General features: G+C 37.5%; 1 protein-coding gene across 2 annotated transcripts in view; it reads left to right on the forward strand.

Moving 5' to 3' along the window:
* nrp2a (neuropilin 2a) overlaps positions 1-20,505 on the forward strand; it is a 69,889-nt gene that overhangs the window by 25,981 nt on the left and 23,403 nt on the right. For both annotated transcript variants that reach the window (XM_084094187.1, XM_084094188.1), the window contains exons 4-10: positions 4,118-4,348; positions 5,359-5,514; positions 6,503-6,672; positions 8,030-8,185; positions 14,500-14,644; positions 16,662-17,011; positions 17,528-17,672. In XM_084094187.1, the coding sequence (XP_083950313.1) occupies positions 4,118-4,348; positions 5,359-5,514; positions 6,503-6,672; positions 8,030-8,185; positions 14,500-14,644; positions 16,662-17,011; positions 17,528-17,672 (1,353 nt within the window). The remainder of the gene's footprint in view (positions 1-4,117; positions 4,349-5,358; positions 5,515-6,502; positions 6,673-8,029; positions 8,186-14,499; positions 14,645-16,661; positions 17,012-17,527; positions 17,673-20,505) is intronic.

The following is a 20,505-nucleotide window of genomic DNA, read 5'->3' on the forward strand; positions in this document are numbered from 1 at the left end:
TTAGAATGATTTCTAAAGGATCATGTGACACTGAAGATGCAGATTTGCATAGGAATACACTTTAAAATATAGATTTACATTCATAATGATAATTACCACTAATAATAATATTACAATTTTTACTGTATTTTTTGTATCAAATTAATGTTTCAAAAACATTTAAAAAACCCAAACTTTTGAAAGTAGTGTATAATCTATCTACATAGTAAGTAGTGTGTCAGATGCCTATGCCGAAACTATGTTCTCTACTGACTCAAGTGCTGTTCTCCATTCATCTTCCTTCTCTAACATAGAGCCCAAAAGCAGATTTGAGACTTAAACTGGCTTAATAAGAGGCAGCGCTTTTCACTTGTAATCACAGATAATCTATTAATACAACTGTGTAATCTTACAGAACTCTATGGCAAACCATATAACCAATCTTCTGGGAAAATATTCCATTTGTTATTTGTTAAAAAGAAAAGAGTACTGACAGCAAACCTGCTCGCTCAACTTAGCAGAATGATCATTTTCCATTTATTCGTTCAATTTAACGGATAGATGTGTGTTATTTTTATTTTCACACGTCCCAGAAGTCCTGGGATGGATGAAACACAGAGAGCATAAACGTCAGAGATTCACTGCATCGAGGTGATCTCGGCCGACTGGTGAAAATGCGTGAATAATGCGGTGAGTGAACACAGACTTTGTCGTCCCACGAGAGGTCAGATAGAGGGAGTTGAACGAGCGACAGACAGCAGAAGGGGGAAATCCCTTGAACGTTGAGTGTGAGCGTTCACGCCACCCCAGTTTCTGCCCGGCAACTAACCCTTTCATTGCCACGCCTCCTTCATTACTGTACGGTCAGCTGTAGTGACAGGCGGGCCGCAGACACTGCAGCGCAGCGGGAGGCATGTCCCGAGGAGGAGGAAGAGACTGTTTTTGGTGTGTTCATAAGCATGAACTAATAAGCAGTAAGGGTGGGCGCTCATGCATGCATGCTCCCTGTGACTGCGTTTTACACACACACACACACACACACAATGCAGTCATGCAGTGGCGGTATGCATGGCAGGGTTTGAGTGTGTGGGGCAGCCGGCCAAGTGGAGTAATAGAAGCAGACTTTGACGGGACGACCCACTGCTACTGCATCCAGACCCACAATGTAAGGGAACTTTATTTAGAACAAACACAGACATAAACGCTTTCCAAAAGCCATGGTGGAGTGAGTTGTGCATGTGCCTCACAGGGTTCAAACCTGGCCTGTGTCCTGTGTCATGTCCCACTTCTCCTTATGCTTGTCCTCCTTCAGTGTCTCTCCACTGTCAATTAAATGAGTGTGTTTTTTTATATGCATTACTGCATGATTTCAGCATTCTTATTCATCATATTTAAACATGTACCAAAGTACATGATCTTATCATCTGAGTAGTGTATGCATTGTAGGGTAAATTGATATATATATATATATATATATGGACAGCTCAATGGTTAAAAACGTCTGTTTAGCGTGTTATTACATTGAATACAATGAAAAAATAGTCCAGTGTAATGGAAAAGTGCATTCTGTGTGAACTGCCCCTAAGTGTTCATTGGTTTAAAGAAATTTGATGTATGTCTCATTTACCATTCTTAAATTAAATTTAATTGTTGTTATATGTCAGAACTGGCCATCATTCACCCTGCTCTCTACAATGTCCTTAGCCATTTAAAATCCCATTTTCTTTTTTTCTTTTTTTATTCACAGGGGACAAAACATGGCTCATCTTACCCCATTCTCCCCTATGCTCTTCTTTTTATCATTTGCAATCGATTTAAGAGACTTTTCTGCAAATTATCCCAATTTCTCTTGATATAGGTTCCATTCTTTGTGTAATATAGAGGCATGGTGTTAGCGTCCTCCACACAAGCTGCAGCAGTGATATTTCCATCACTGTGTGGGAGAGCGTCAAAGCGAAGGTAGCGTTTGAAAAGCAGGAAGGCTTGTGTGCGTTTGTGTGTGTGTGTGTTACACTACATCTCATCTCATTTTTGCTTTCCTTCCTTCTGCTTGTGTGGCTTCCCGGGGTTTTTGTCTGTGCTCAAGTGAGCATGTGCACCCAACACATACATTTACCGCGGTACCAGCCGTCATTCACGTATGTGTTGAGTGTCACAAACATACTGGAACCTGCTGTTCATTTGGCCTGGAGTTGCACAGGTCCGCTGCTCCTCATTAGACACGACGAGACACTGACCTCTTGACAGCCGCCACAAGTACCTATAAGACCTGTCTCTTCTTTTGATAGGATTCTGGGTAATTTGCTCCCCTCCACAGGCTGTTTACCACAAGGAACATTGCAGTGGAGGAAACACGTTGGTTAGATGGTGTCATTGGTGCGAGAAACAAACAAGGGAGACCACAAATAATTTTCACATGGTTTTACTGAGAAACATCTGATTGTAGTGGCTATGTTAGACACAAGGAGCCAATTTCAGAGCTCCTTTAAGGTACAGTTCACCAACAAATGACAATTCTGTCATCACTGACTCAAAAAATGATGTCATCCTCATGTAATTCTAAATCTGTAGGACTCTCTTCCTTCTGTACATCACAAACAGACATGTTAGGCAGGAGGATCATGCTGTTCTTGTGCATATAATGAAAGTAAATAGTCCTTGAGCTACAATTTATATATATATATATATATATAAAAATATTTAAAATATATATATATATAAAAAATACATAATTTTGAAATATAAATGATAAAAATAAATTATTAAAATAATAATAAATTAAATATTATATATATAATATTTAATTTATTATTATTTTAATAATTTATCATTAATTTATATTTCAAAATGATGTATTTTTATTTTTTATGAATGTATTTCATTCTATTCTATTGTAAATCTGTTTTTATTTATATTTATTATATCTATCCATCTATAATAGCTATATATATATATATATATATATATATATATTTTTATTTTTATTTATTTATTTATTTTATTTTTTCTAGATCCATCAAGTGTTGTATAGGTTTGAAGTATTTGACAACAGATAGGCAGCATGCTTTGTGTTTTTACTTGTTTATAAATGAAATGCCCACATCATCGTACAACTGCCCCTGAAAAACAGTTCCAGGAGGCAAATATTGCCCCTGAATGAAAGTGTTAAATGTTGACACTGAACCTAACACCAGGGAACATCATAAGTGTCAGTTTCTATGATATTCTGGTCCCTAAATAAGGCTCTGGTCCATCCTCCAATGATCTTTGATCCAGTAACACTGTTAGCACCTTATATAGTTTTGTCTCACATTTGAGAGCAAGGCATGATGGGCCACATATTTGCTCAAGGTGAGCAGCGTGCATAATCTGTATACTTTACGAACTGCGTCCATCTTCTGCCACCCACTTAGTCTTGTTTGTTTAGTGTAATCTCTCTTTGTCTCTCTCGCTCCGCTCTGCCTCATATTCGCTCTGCATTCAGACGGCGTGCCAAACGCGGTGGCATCGCGAGCAGGGGAGTGGAGAGGTTGAACAGCAGTTTGAAATGTGAATTAGAGGGGGAGAGGGGCGTGCGAGAGCTCTCTGAGGCCAGGAATCAGTAACCACGCTTTCATTTTATGACATTCTCTCGCTCGAGTGTATGGCAAACACATGCGCAGAATACAGCACAATAACATACCGCTGAACAAGAGGAGAAACATTCACCAGAATATCCCTGAAGATTTACGAGTGGTTGAGGAACTGCTTACTTTGGGAAATGTGTCTGTTTGATAAAACATGTTTATAACAAATGTTTTCGTTTAGCAAACTGAATTTGCAATATAAAATTATTCATTGATTCTGAGCCTAAAGATACATGTTTAAATATTTTGCTAAGGTGATTAAATGAGGTGTAAAATATATAACTAGTCATTTTAATGCTCTTAAATATAATGATATATATATATATATATATGCATGTATATAATATATATATATATATATATATATATATATATATATATATATATATATATATATATATATGCTCAACAAATTGTGCTGCCATAATGTGTGCAGTAAGCAGCACTAATGAATTACTGTCAGAGTTATCTGAATCCTCGTTTCTCTTTTGTGTTGTCCGTTTGCACTGCAGGAGCCGAGCACTGTTTCCGTAATTTCAGTGCTTCAACTGGAGTGATTGAGTCTCCCGGTTTCCCTGACAAGTACCCTCATAATTTGGAGTGCTCCTTCATCATCATCGCTCCTCCTCAGACGGAGGTCACACTCACCTTCCAGACCTTTGACCTGGAAAACGACCCTTTGCTGGTGGGGGAAGGAGATTGCAAGTACGACTGGCTGGACGTTTGGGACGGTCTACCACAAGGTTAGTTTCTGGTTTTATCCACATATCTATCCATTTATCTATTTATCCATCCATCCATCCATCCATCCATCCATCCATCCATCCATCCATCCATCCATCCATCCATCCATCCATCCATCTATCTATCTATCTATCTATCTATCTATCTATCTATCTATCTATCTATCTATCTATCTATCTATCTATCTATCTATCTATCTATCTATCTATCTATCTATCTATCTATCTGTTTGGGGTCTGTAAGTTTTTTGACATGAATACTTTTATTCTGCAAGGATGCATTAAATTTGTCAAAAGTGACAGTAAAGGCCCGTTCACACCAAGAATGATAACAATAAAGATAACTCTATTAGCGTTCACAACAGGGGATACATCGTTCTGTTTATTCTAAGCGCGTGGTTATCTGTCACTTTAAATGCTCAAACTCGTTACAGCAGGATTGATTCTGATTGGCTTTCATTGTTTTTATCATTCATCAGCTGGATAAAATCGTTCTGAAAATGATTCCAACGATATCGTTTCTCTGTGCCATTATCATTATAGCTGTGAGGTGAACTCTGCTATTCTTTAATATTGAGAACAATTTTTAGAACTGTATCTTTATCGTTATCGTTATAGATATCTGCCAGATTTTCCTTTTACCTTCTTCTCATATTCTTCTTTTATCAAGTCGCACAAATAGTGTTTAGAAGATAGCGTTCATGCTATTGTGAACATCTCAACTACTTGCACAGTCCCATCTCACACGCTATCAATCTGGGATCAAACTCAGCTCTTGTTGTGCTGACATCCAGGGATCACAGGAGGAAGGGAGAGGGACAGTAAATCAGGGATAAGTAGGAGAGAAATCAGAGGAATACCATGAGGAAAGCTGGTAATCCATGGAGCTGGGGGAATTTGAGGCACGCGATGCCTCAGCAGATCCACTTCACACTGAGAAATGGTTCTAGCCTCACTAACTGATCTGGGATCAGCTCATTTTCCCCTTTCCACCATTTTCTTGTGTCCAGTGGGACCCCTGATTGGACGATACTGTGGGACGAAAATCCCTCCAGAGATCCAGTCTTCTACAGGTCTTCTGTCGCTTTCCTTCCACACTGACATGGCTGTGGCCAAAGATGGTTTCTCTGCCCGCTATAACATGACTCACAAGGAAGTTAGTGACAGTAAGTATAATTTGTGTTTCTTGGTTTTGTTTTGTTTTTAAAGGTAACGTTTATGATCATGTCAGTTGCCTTTGCCAGCAGCTATAAGTAAAAAATGCATATAAAACTATTTTATATGGAAGCTTGTTTCTGCCACGGAATAAAAAATTGAAATAGGTAATAATTGCAATTTTATTTCACATTTGTGACTTTCTTTCTTGCGATTGGAAGTTTATATCTCACAATTCTGCCTTTTCCCCCCTCAGAATTGAGTTTATATCTATTTGGACTTTATCACTATCAATTGTAATTCTCTTGCAATGCCGAGTTTATTTCTTGTTATATCTAAACTCAGAATTGAAAAAAGTCAGAATTGTGAGATATAAACTTGCAATTGCAAGAAAAAGTCTGAATCACAAGTTTATATCTCTCAGTTCTGAGTTTATAACTCACCATTCTGACTTTTATTCTCACAATTGAGAGTATATTTCTTGTAATTCCAATTTTATAACTCACAATTCTGACTTTTTTCCCCACAGAATTGTCAGATATAAACAGATATTGAAATACAAACTCACAGTGGCGAGTAAAAAGTCTGAATTGCAAGTTTCTAATTCGCGTTTTCAATTTTATAACTTGCAATTAAATTTTTTTTCTCAGAATTGTGAGAGAGAGCGAGTTTGAAGTCTGAATTGCGAGAAAAAAGTCGTTTCTGATAAAAAAAAGTCACAAGTCACAACAAGCTTCCATAGAAATGACATGAAATGGCATTCACAGCACATTTAAACTCCCATAATGTGACATTTCTGGGAGAAATTTAGAAAGTATGAATAGAGTCATTTATTAAGAAAGTGAAATATGGTCTATTGTGACTTCAGGTTGTCTTTAAATATATAAATAAAATATTTTTTAAAAAGTCATTATTAATAAATTCATTTTAATAATAAACAAAAATAAAGTAAAAAAGTAAATGTTTTAGTTTGTCTTAATATCTCTCTTTCTCATTCAGCATTTCACTGTAGCAATGCATTTGGAATGGAGTCTAGTAAGATCTCTGATGAACAGATTTCGGCCTCCTCCTCGTTTTATGATGGTCGCTGGCAGCCCCGTCAGGCCCGTCTGAACAACGAGGACAATGCCTGGACGCCTGCTGAGGACAGCAACAAGGAATACATACAGGTGAGCCAATCACACATTACACTATTAAAAATTAAGATGCTGTGAAAACCCCCTTTTTGGAACCTTCTAAGAGTGTAGAGATTATTGGTGCATTTGACATACCTGCAACATTTCATTTTTATTATATGATTTGATTTGAAAAATGATGTGGTGATGGGAAGTACTATTTGTTCAATTGGTCTTATTCATGAAAATAAAAAATCAGTATAATTGTTCAGAAATGCAACCACGCTTTATGCTGACCCTCATAGCCTCATTTTAGTTTGCGTCACATTAAATATGCCATTTACCCCGTCCTTCCCTTTAATGCACTGGGATTCTCAATCTCACACACACACACACACACACACACACATACATGTGGTATATTCTTACACACCACTACATTTCCAGAACCTTCTACACCCTCTATAGTGCACTCCATCTTGCCTGTCAGCATACGCCCCTTAGCTTGAGCGCTGCGTTTGTTGTGTTGGTGCAGACCGACGATGCATGGAAGATTGCTGTGATGCTAACTGCTCGATGATGGATGGGGACAGTCTAGAGAAATCCGTAGTTAGCAACCTTCTCCAGCGCTATTGATTTCAGAGTTCTTACCGTCCCCCCTTACACCCCTCACCTGCATCCAGGATCCTGATAGCTTGAGGGTCTGGGAGCCTTTCCTTCTTACATGTGACAGATGAGTAAAGACGGCATTGCCGGCATGTGTAGAGGTCGAGGAGTTTTAATTAGACCAGTAATGCATCATTTTGTTGAATTCTACTTTTATTGCAAATTGTATATAAAATGGAATGGTATATACAGTTAAATCAAGAATGATTGGACATATGCAATGTATGATAAATGCAATTAGCATTAAAATGTCAAATTGTAAAATTTACTGTACATCTATATAGGCTTACAAACTGAATTTCATATTTAAAAAACAAACTAATAAATTATTTATATTTTATAATTGTTTATTTGCATAAATAAATGCAATTATTAGATGTCGCTATTTTAAAAAACATTTGCATGGCATTTTTATTTTGCCATGCAAAAGTCACTTCCGTGAAGGATGTTGTTTAGTTTAGTGTGTCTGGGTTTCATGCTGAATTGTAAAGTGTAGGTATGGTTTATTTAAAATAGCGCCCTTGTGTTTTCCAGCCACAGATATGGTGTCACTAGGACGAATAAACTTGTTATCCACGTCCTTCCAATACATGTTCATGATTTATATACTCCAAAGGAACTGTTCATTACTCACATCAGAAATCCTCATTGATCGGCTGTCAAAAGAAACTAAATTTGGTCCGATCAGTCGGGCGTTGTTATCGCTTCCTATTTCCCACTTTCATCAATCACCTTCCTTTCCCAGGTGGATCTCCAGTTCCTTAAGGTTCTGACCGGGATCGCTACCCAAGGAGCCATCTCTAAGGAGACTCTTAAGTCCTACTACGTCACCACCTTCAAACTGGAAGTCAGCACTAATGGAGAGGACTGGATGATCTATCGGCATGGAAAAAATCATAAGGCAAGGACCATGCAATACATTTGTGTTTACAAGTGGCAAAAGACCATAACTACAATATCCTAATATTCCTAATTTATGATGATTTCTAAAATATGTGATAGAGAAAAAAGGTGATTAATAAGCATGCCAAGTGTACCACTGATAGTTAGCAGGCTATAATTCAGGTCAATCCAGCCAGGTCACATAAATACAAACACAACAATCCACAAAGAACTATGTTTAACTACACATTATACTAAAAGATTTTAGTCACTATCCCTTCCCAAATCTATCAGTAGACTTTTGTTCTGACTAAAAATGCGTACTTAAATGGATAAATGGAATCAGTGGTTAAATATTCCGTTTTTTCCTCAAATCTTTTGAAATGAGGCAGTTGAGCATCTGCAGGAAGAAGTAACTCTAGTTCCAGCCAGGTGAACTTTGTTGGTCTGAACAGAGAAAGTGACATGGGAACAAGTTGAGAGATGGTTATCTGGTGGCGGAGAACAATGAGGCTCTCTATGCACCCTTATCTCTCTGGCCGTTCCTAATGCCTGTGAGCTACCTGCCGTAAACACACCTGCGTGACCGGTCACACCTGGACCAGCCTGGGATACGCTGATACGTGTTCATACGTTATCGGAATTCAGGGTTTCCTCTCTTGATTTTGTCCCATTTGAAGACCAGTAAGACTGTTTCAAATAAGTTTTCATTTCTAGACTGATCCTATTAGGACTAATATGATTTTTGCTTTGAAGAAGGCAGGAATTTCCCAAATTCAATCACAGAGCTTTGGACAACCCTCAGTAACTCCATCAAAAAAAATATTTAAGACGGATATAGAGCATTTGGGTTGTGAAGATTATTGCGGCAAAGTCAAATTATGATGAGGACACAACTGAGCAAACTCGACAGAAATGCTTTTGTTTGGCTTGCATTAGCCCAGCTAGTAATTTAAACATCAATCAACCGCCATCGCTTCATTTACCCCACTCGCCCAACCACATCCTAATCTCTGTTTGTTTTGACGCTGTCCATCGCTTGAAAGTTCGTTTTTCTCATTTCGTGACAACTAATCCCACTGTAACCGCGTTGGCCACAGTGTAATCAGAGCCTCGGAAAGATGCTTATGCATTTTAACTCTACGTTACGCCAAGGGGCGCCGTGTAATAAAAGTGCTAGGATTAACCTTTTGGTCGTCTTTTTAGTGGATCTGCTTTTGATTAAAAGATTAGTCTCCTGTTTGGGAATAAGTCGCACGTGAAAGTAGTACTGACCTGCGGACATGCCTGGGATTAGAGATCCGAACATAATCCTGGTCTCAAATCACTTTTATGATATTGGGTGGGATGGAAATTGTTAAACTAGTTTGTATACTGGTTGCTAAATTATTTATATATAGTAATGAGGGTTGGTAAATTGTATCTTGATGTTTTCAGCCTTTTGACAATATTCAGTTTATAAAGGAATTATTTATATAAAAAAATCTATTTGAATATTGTCAAAAGGCTGGAAATTATATTTAGGGGCCAAGCAAAGAAGGTGTGAAGGCACCTATTTTATCCGTTAGTGTTCTTGTTCTTCCTCCTCCTTCCACTCTTGTCAATGGCAGCCCATATAACTAATTGCTGAAAAATGGTGAAATTTGGCACACAGAAAGTGAACAGTCTGAATATTAAACACAACAAATTTTTTATCTCTAACTCAATCCCTCCAGCGCCACCAACTCTCAAAAAATTGCACTTACGTTTATGCTAATAACTTTTTTCCCTCTGATTCCTTGGCTCAAGACGATTCAAATGGACCATTGGGAATTTTCCGAAAAACCTACTATTTTTAACTTTTGATTTACACCAGAATTGGCTCAGATCATCTTCCGACCATGCGGACAAAAAGTTATCAAAAGCTTTTTGATAAACCCAACTGTTCTCAAAAAAACTATTAAAAAAGAATTTACTAATGCAAATTGTTGCCAAATAGAGTTTTTTTATGTAAGATCCATAGGAATTTTTAATTGATTCACTTAGTTTGAATTGACGTTTGAATCAGAAATGCTTCTAAAACATTCTTGTATTTGCCAGTCATGACACAAGGAATGATTGTAACTTTATTCTGAGGATAAAAGTGCCTTAAAATGTCACAAAATTCACTTTTTTGCTTTATTTGATTTTATACAGTAAAGTCGTTGCACATATTTCATGAATATTCAATATACTGTACCACCCAGCATTTTTGCATTGAATCACTCAATAAATGGCAAAAAGGCTCCACAAGCACAACAAATTGCAGCATATCCTGTTTATTATTGAAATTCCTATAAATCCCTTGTGAACAGCAAGTAATAAATCTGTCACACACTCACTTGATACATGATGAATATGGCATATAAAGGCATTTAGCCTCTGCGTTCACCGTTTGTGAGAGAAGTGACGACTGGGAGAGTGTAAAAGGATGGAAGGAGAGACACAACGATGCAGGAAAATGAAACATTTGGATTAAGGGTGGAGTCTTGTAATTTCTTTCCGCCATTGAGAGAAAGCTCACTGGAGGGGGAGCAGGTATATTGTTCAGTAGTGAATGAAAAAGTTTTTTATTTGTTTAAAAATTTAACTACATCTTCAGGTACTCGACGTAATTAATTTAGGTCAAAGGCTTTCAACAAAAAAGGGAATCACTGAATTAATATGAATATTAATAAACAAGGATTTTTTTTTTTTTTCTCCTTTTTTGTAGAAGTGTTCTACTGCAAATGATAAAATCTGAAAACGTTTGGCACCAGACATCATAAAACACACATATACTCTTTCCTCAACTTCGTTTCTCCACTCCTGTCTTTGTCTAGACGTGCTCTTTCACGACTTTCATCAATACTTAAACACCTCGAGACCTTTTGTCCCTAGCAGTCTGCATGGGATGTCTGCTCTGACCAACCCAGGGGTGGAGACGGGCTCACGCAGGGTTTCACCTCCCAGCATTGGAGGGACAGTGGAAAGGGTCTTTATAATTTCATGATCTATCACTCATAGACCCACAACATGGCAGGTTTAATTATTTAGTTACACTAGCTAGTGTTCTACTTTAACTGGATGGGTGGACCCATCCTGCCGTGGGATGCCCCGCCACCAACACTCTTGTTGTCAGGCAGATTTTGGTCTTGTTTACGACTTTGAATGGCTTAAAGCTTAAACGGCTTATAGCTCTATAGGTTATTTGAAATTTGGTTATGCAGTGCCATTTTAATTTAAAACACATCTTTAAGGTTTAGTACTAATCATTTACTGGTTATTTGTGTATTGTATTGAATTGCGCAACCTTTTCTTATAGCAAACACACAATGAATTCCTCTAGCAAGAATGCCATCAATCTGCTTGTTATTCTAAAGGCCAATCAGGAAAGATCTCCCATTATCAACAAAGAAAAATAGTCTTTGATTGATTCGTACAGGAAACGGCCATTATTCAAGATGACTTGGTCAGACATCAAGTGTTGCTCGGATCTCTTTATGATCTTAATTAACCTTTGAACTGTGTAACTAGGCTTATTGACAGGGGTCAAAGATCGCTGCGAAACCACTGATGGAATCTTTGATCTTAGCAGGTGAAGAAAACCTGAATGCATTAACAATATGCAATTCGACCTCTGACCCCCTTTGGCTGCTCTTAAACTGTACCATATTTCTTTTCCGTATGTACATATTTTCTGAAAACTTTTTTGTGTCTAATAGATCTGATGCCATTTGATGTGAACAAAACAAGAAAAAAGTGGAAAAAAGAATTACAGTTTGTTCATGTTGGACTTTCTTGAGCTTACAAATCTAAGTTATATTTCATTTCACAACACATTTTTTAATGAAAATGTGTGCAACTACATCATTCAAAATGATACCCAGGTACAAAAAATATGCGCTATATTCATGAAACACAAAAATGTACATGCAAATGGTTTTACGAATTATTTGCACAGAAATGTGTCACATAAATTCATGTAAAAATTATTTTATGCACAATTTACACAGAAATGAATTGCACAGGAGTTATGTAAGAATTTTTTTTAAAATAGATTTATTATACTTTTTTGTCTAGACATTATTACAAATTGTAGTGTAATTACACATATAGTGCAAAAAATGGAATTGTTTTTTTTCATGCAAATTTGTTATGTACATTCATGGACGAATGTAATTTTACAAATAATTTACACAAACGGTTTTATGAATGATTTACAAATACATTTGATATGTTATTAATGTAATTTCACACTATAAAAAAATATTTTTCAAAGCTGTGAAAGATTATTGGAGTACTTTTAACAAGTGCTAGTGTTTCAGTCTTTCTACTTCAAAAATTCATGTTTAGTTCAATGTGCTACTTGCTATTTCTTTGTACTTATTTGTGAAATGTATTAGCCAATTTGTGTATTAGAAAATTGTTTCAAAGTAAATCAGATTTTTTTCAGTCTGGTTATAGGAAAAATGTAAACAGAAATGAATGAGTCCCACTGAACGGACTGTACTTCTGTCCCACTCAACCTCATGTTAATTCTGGTCAAATTAAATATGCCATTTAGTAAATATGACTATGGGCCGGTCCTTCTTTCTCATACATTTCCAGTTATCCTGGTCTCTATGATATTTTCTTCCCCATGATTTTATCCGTCTTGTTGATTGGTCTATGTTATCATCTCTCAGACCCTGCGCTCCTCCTCCAGTCTCTTTCGTTTAACCTCTGTCTTCTCTTCCATCGTTATCCGTGAACTCTGCAGAGCTGCCACAATGTTTTGCCACAGAGTTGAATGGCTGAATGCGCCTTATTCCAGCATCTGGAAAGGGGTCATCCGTCTAGTCCGGCTGTCTTGTCTGTCTGGCTTCAGCAGCCACAACACACTCGAGATCAGCATTTTAAAAAAGGGTTCGAGAAAACCTTCCCCCCACCTCTCCATCCTTCCAACACTGCATCATTGAAGCATTATGAGTGTGGTCCTTTGTGTGTGTGCCGAATTCCTCTACTGGGAATACACACACACACACACACACTCACACGGAGTTGATAAAGCACTTGCAGCCTTGAGCGTTGAGCACAGAAAAGGGATTCTTCCATATGGATTACTCTGCCCAGAGCCTGTAACTCTCGATGGGACGTGACTTGTGGCCACTGGATGGAGAGGATGAGGCGAACAATGGGGATGAATGAGGTTTAGGCCTTGAGGAAAAAGGAATAGGGGGAAATTTAACTGTGGTGAAAACAAGCTCAATAGACTCTTTGTTTGTCTTCGTCTAATCCACTACTTTTTTCTAGTGCCACTTGACTTAATCAACCCGTTTCACTGCCTCACTGGTGTCTGTCATAGTCACAGCTTTGTAAGTGAGCCAGGATACTTGTGTGTGTGTGTGTGTGTGTGTGTGTGTGTGTGTGTGTGTGTGTGTGTTTGTGTGTGTGTGTTCGCTTTTGAAAGCCCTTAGAGCCCATCTTGGCCTATGTTACACTTCATCTCAGGTGAGGAATGTTTTCGGTTGGCTAAGACAAATCCATCGGTAAACGTCTTGTGTTTTCACATTTACACGGATGTGTGTGTGTGTGTGTGTGTGTGTGTGTGGGGGGGGGGGTCATGTGTTTTCAACCGTTTTAACAATCACTACTTGGAACTTCCAGTCTCCTCTGTATTTGTATTTGATTCTTTTATTTGATTTTTGACACACACACACACACACACACACACACACACACACACACACACACACACACACACATATACAGGATTTCAACTGTGACAAGGCCTCAAGCTCGCTCACTGCACGTCTTATGTTTTCTGAATCTAAAATTGTGTTTAGATTTCAGTTATCAGTCAACCATTCCACTCTACATGGGAAGTTCATCTCTTATCTACAGCAATTTTTCACTGGTATTCATTCTAATAGTCTTTATCACGCTTTACAGAGAAATTCTCGGATCTCTTGTGGTTCTGAGGTATGTGAACGAGAGAAGGAGTTAGTTATGTTTTATCGCAGCCGTTTATAATGTCCCCACCTTTAATTTGTAATGTGTTTAAAGACAGCCCGTCTTTGAAAACAACATTACATTCTTAATGTGCATATCAAGCTAAGATGTCCGTCAGATGCATACCTCTTAAAAACTTGAGGAATAACGTTTTATTCCTCCTGGCCATTTTACATGCAGAAAAACAAAAATCTGAGATGGGAATATCATGAAAGGACATGATATTCTTTTGGGAAGAACTCTTTCTAGTGTGGAAAAAGTCCACATTTGCGATTTCAATGAATAGACTTGGTGATGCTTTGCAGCAAGTATAATCTGTGTTGTGTTTTCTTTCTTTTGCAGATTTTCCATGCCAACACTGATCCATCTGAGGTGGTTTTGAATCGTGTTCCTCAGCCCGTTCTGGCCCGATTTGTTCGTATTCGCCCACAGACGTGGAATAATGGCATTGCACTACGCTTTGAACTTTATGGTTGCCAGATTACAGGTGACTGTTTATACTCACATTGTTTCTTATCATTTTACCATACAATGCAACTGTTAGTGGGGAAAAAAAAATATTTGCTGAAAATGAAAATAAAACTCCCTGTAAAGCCTGACACATGACATAATAGAAACATCTCTTTTTTTTCTTTTTCTTTTCTGGAACAGTTTATTGAAGCTTTAGACAAAATATTAAAAAAAAGTTTGCATATGTTTTGTTTTTTTGTTGAGTATGATATTTGATATATCAGGCTTTAATGGCATATGATATAGAGAGAATATGGAGCTCATACTTGAAGGAAAATCATCTCAGTTTTTATTCAGATGTACAAACTGAGCAAAAATATGCAATTTGGTGCAGTTGCTGATGTTTATATGTTTATTTGGATCTGATGAATTTTTTGATAGCTTGTAATGTAAAGATCTTTATTACAGGATAGCAGATTGCAGGATTTAATACTTGCATAAAATGCATAAAAATCAGCTGTAAAATCTCTGTAGTTTTTATAATACAATGCAACAAATTATTAAGTTCAAATACAATGATTGAGACATGCACAAATAAACATTCCTTAAAAGGAAAATGTTCCTTCATCTTGAAATATTTCTAAGAATATAAAAGTCATTCTTATATTTGCTTAATAAAACAGTAAAGATTTCTCAGCAAAATGACCTGAATGTGGACATTTTTAGAATTATTCTTAAAGGCCTTTTGCTTGCTAAAAAAAAGTATAAACTCTCAATCAGATGACATGAGGTATGAAGTAGATTGTGTCCTTTTGGTTTTTCAGCAAAGTTTTGATCAGTTAGAGTCCTTAGAAATGTGTGTATCAAATATGATACAGTAGGCTCAGGGGCGAAGCACAAGATCCCGGGCCCTATGCATAGGCAGTGCTGATGGGCCCCCACATTCCTCAACCACCCCCCACCCCCCAAATGAAAAAAAGTGAATAAAATAATATGGCCTCTGTACAGATGAATCTGTAGGCCTAGATGTTTAGGATATTAACTATTAACTGTAATGCTTAGAGTAGCCTGATAATTTGTCATGTGTGCATATGTCTACACACATTTCAAACCTCCTTTCCCAACATTCTCTAGCCTACTTTACATTGGTTACTAAGTTTAAACTAAATGATATATCAATATTTTTTTTGTATATAACACCCAATGTAGGCTATACAATTGCTAATTATTGCTAATTTTAGATATTATAGCCTATTAACTTAAAATTAAACAGGTTTCAATTTAGGCTATTATAATGGTGTGTTATGCAAACACCATTGTTAGTGTACAGTTTATTTATTTAGCCTTTACCTCAGATTACATGAGATTACATAAAGTGTATGTTCTGCTCTTTCAATGGGTTGTGTCAGTTCATTTTTAGCACTAACAATCGGGAGATATTCAAGCAGTTTAGCACTATAGATTTCGTGTTCTAGTTTGTGCTCGCCTTTCTTTGAAAAGAAGTCAGTTACCAATTGTTTCCCCTCATTTTGTTTTCTTTCCTTCTCCTGTCTTTCCTTTCTTTTTTGGTGGCCTGATTTGGCTTTCTTTGAGAAAGACATTTCTACAGCAGAAGTTTGCGCTCCTCCAGATGCTCAACTAACTAACATAAACAAAATGCGTGCAGATGGACTAAACCATTTGGCGCATTAGCAAGGGGTGGGACCAATCAGTCAATCAACAGAGTTATTCAGCCAATACACCAACTTTACATTTCATCTGACATTCATTATGAAATGTAATTAGGAAATGAAAATATCCAGGTAAAATAAAATATATTCCAGACTTTTCAAGGGCTCTCTCTCCCCTTGGGGCCCTGGTAATCAGTACTGGTTTTACCCCCAGTCCGATGCCCCGAATAGGCTTAATAAGGATAACTATTCTTTAACCTCAAATTTCCCGGTAAAACTGTAATGTGCGTTGTAAGACACTTTGGATAAAAGTGTCTAGTACATGCCTATTTCAACATTTAAAGGCTGAAGTCGGTGTGTACATCTCGTTCTCTTTTGTCTCAGATGCTCCATGTTCAGAGCTCCAGGGAATGCTGTCCGGGCTCCTCCCTGACTCCCAGATCTCAGCGTCCTCAATGAGGGACCTTCACTGGGCCCCTGGAGCGGCACGTCTGGTGGCCAGTAGATCCGGATGGTTTCCTGGCCCTGCCCAGCCTATAGCTGGAGAAGAATGGCTCCAGGTGGACCTCGGGACACCCAAGACGGTGCGAGGAGTGATAACCCAAGGAGCGCGTAGCGGTGAGGGAGGAACCAGCTCTGAGAACCGGGCTTACGTACGGAAGTATCGCCTAGCACACAGCCTGAATGGGAAAGACTGGAACTTTGTAATGGATAGCAAGACTAGCATGTCAAAGGTATTTCATTTGTCTATAGCATAATATAAACATAATATCATTACTGGAGAAATGATGTTGAAAATTCAGCATTGCATCACAGGAATAAATTAAATTTTAAAATGTATTTAAAACAATTATTTTTAAATTGCAATAATGTTTCACGTACTGACCCCAAACTTTTGAACAGTAATGTAAGTGGTTTGTTGCTTTTATAAGATGACCTTCTCGCTCTAAACATCTTCATTCTGCTTGACATATTCAGCTGATGGTTTATTACTGGTCCAAGTTGGTTTACCAGTCCTTACAGTCTTGATTAAGATGGTCTACAAGGCCAAAAACCAAGTCCACTTGCTGGTAGTCCAGTCTATCACTCATCTAGACCAACTTGACCAGCTAAAAACCTTGCAACCATTTTCCAGTAGGGAATCAACCAAAATGTTTCCAACTAAATGCAGTCTCCTGTGATTGCTGTTTAGATGTCAGTAATTCAGTAAGTGTGTGTGTGAGTAATCTCTTTTTTCCTCCCGTACGTAGCTTTTTGAGGGAAACACACACTATGACACCCCAGAGCTGAGACGTTTTGAGGAGCTGCCTGCACAGTTCATCCGCATCTATCCAGAGCGCTGGTCTCCGGCAGGGATCGGAATGAGAATGGAAGTCCTGGGCTGCAACCTGCCAGGTACAGTAGGTCACCGCCCTCAGATACACCACTGTTGTGAAATCACTGTTGTTGATTGGGCAGTGCCAGTTGTAGGGTGCAATTTATTCTCAGTGTCTACAACCGACACCGAGCTGTTTCCCAGAAACGCACTGTCAGCTGAAAGTTATTGCAGCCTGAACAATTTTTTTTCTTTTCATTTATGGTGTGGAGAAGTAAAAAAAAAAAAAAAAGTGATGTGAAGAGAAAATAGAAATATAGAAACCATGCTATTATCAATGTTGAAAACAGTTGTGCTGCTTTTGATGAATAGATATTTCAAAAGAACAGCATTTATTTGAAACCTTGAAATCTTTTGTTTGATCAATTTAATGCATCCTTGTAGAATAAAACTAAGAATTTGTTTAAAAAAAACAAAACAATTTTTCTGACCTCAAACTTTTGAACGGTGGGACATTCTAACTCATTTAAAGTTAAAATTCTGTCTTTAATTACTTAGACTTTTTTAGACTTTCGTTCATCTTCTGAACACAGATGAAGATCTTTTCCATTAAATCTGAGAGCTTTCTGTCACTCCATCGACAGCTTACGCAACTAACACTTTCAAGCCACAGAGAGGTAGTAAAGACATCATAAAAGTAATCCATGTGACTCCAGTGGTTTAACTTCAACTGTGTATTTATGTTATTATAATCATTTATTATGGATTGTATGTGTTTATGTAACCAGACTTGCTAGAGCATCAACCTGCACGAATACACAGTTCCCATGTCTATGATATTATAAGCATGAAAGACACAGACAAACACACTCACGCAGCTCTGCTATAATCAGACAGCTACCCCCTGTGCCAATTATCCTCTATGTTGTATAATTTATCATAGAGCTTCTGGAGATACATCTGATTGAGAGAGTTTGTGTGTGTGTGTGCGCATGTGTGTACACGTATGTGTGTATGCAAATGTACAGTATGCTCTATAGGTGTGAAAAACAAATTCTCAAAATTCTAGAGAACTTCAGCATAGATTGATTGATCAGAAATGCAAATGTAGAAACTCTAACAATTACATAAATGTACTGTGGCGGTACTAAGGTTCAGTGAAGGTTATACGAAGGTGAAAAAATGAGTATATAAATGTCATTTTTGGGTGAACTGTCCCTTTAAGAATCACAACCTTTCTCTCTAGTTTCCTCTCTTTTGTTTTCTAACTTTGTTTTCTAATCAGTCTCTCTCTCTCTGTTCCCACCATTTGATCTTGCCTGTGTAAATGTTTTTCTTCTGGTCCTGCTCTCCTCACTTCTCCTCTTTCTGTTTCTCATTAGAAACCATGATACTCTCTTTCCCATGTACTCTCTCCCACACATACACACATTCACTCATATGTTATACTTGTTTATCCCACAGAACAGCTGTTGTAGTGTATGCAAACATATAGGCTATACCTGCCCACACTGTTACTTAGTATGTACTTGAGAATAAACAACATCTCCCAGAAGTACAGTAGTTCCTACAGTGTTCCTTATTTCTTGGGTTTAAATAATTAATAATTTGTTTTGCCATCATACGTATCTGAGAATACTCAGTTCCTCAGGTTTTATGTGCTGTGATCATCATGAAACAATGAAACATATATATATATATATATATATATATATATATATATATATATATGGTAACACTTTATTTTGATGGTCCCTTTTGAACGTGCTGTTGACTATAAGTAACTTTGCAACTATATGTCAACTAACTTTCACTGAAGTATAAGTAGACTGTCTGCTTAATATCTGCAAACACTTTATTGTGATGTTCCTCCAACAGACACTCTACTGACTATAAGTAATTTTGCAACTACATGTCAACTTAATCTAACCCTAACCCTACCAGTCTATTAATACTTAACTAACACTCTAATGAGAGTTAGTAGACACGTAGGTGCAACTTTACTTATAGTCAACAGAATGTGTTAAAGGGACCATCAAAATAAAGTGAAACCATATATATATATCCTGTAATATATGGCACACTGCATGAGTCTCTCTCAGGTGAATTATGGGGCCCTAAAGGCAGCTGTTTTATTTTCCCAGCATGCACTACTGCTCTTTACAGCCCTGCCAAACTCTGGTTATCAGGCTGAAATATGCAGACAAGCTTTATGCATAATTGACGGTGTTTTATTTATATATTTATATATCTATTTTTCATTATTGATTTATTATTTTTTTGCTGAATCAGGTTCTTTGGAGAACGATTTGACAGCTTTCCTTAAGGATGGGTGAGAATTTGATGAAAGCAGAAATGACAGGACAAGAGTAGAGAGAGAGAGAGAAGAGAATGATGGGATATGAGCTGAGAAAGGGGGAGCAGAACGGAATGGATGGAAGACAGATTACAGCTATCAATAATATGCTTTCATTTCTTTGCCTTACTTCCATCACACTCAGACACACACACACAGACACACACGCGCGCACACACACACACACACGCACACGCACACGCACACACACACACACACACACACACACACACACACACACACTGAAGGCAATGATCTTCCCGCTAGTCTTAATCACATTAAGGCAACTGCAGCCTGTGGTGAGGTGTACAGTTACACGTACGGTTTAAAGAGATAGATAACATATACAGCCATTTTGAAACAGCAATAACCTTCACCCTAAGAAAAGTCCATGAAAATATGGCCCGACGTACGGTGTTAGTACAAAGACATTTTCTATATTGATTGATTTTCACAAGTGTTTTAACCGTATTTTGATTTACACACTGCCTTGTGTTGTGTTCTAGGGTTAAAGGGAATGTCTGTAAACTTACAGTGTTTAGTATACGCAGAAAGAA

The sequence above is a fragment of the Abramis brama genome, assembly GCF_963993115.1.
Source record: "Abramis brama genome assembly, chromosome: 2".
Taxonomy (NCBI): Eukaryota; Metazoa; Chordata; class Actinopteri; order Cypriniformes; family Leuciscidae; genus Abramis; species Abramis brama.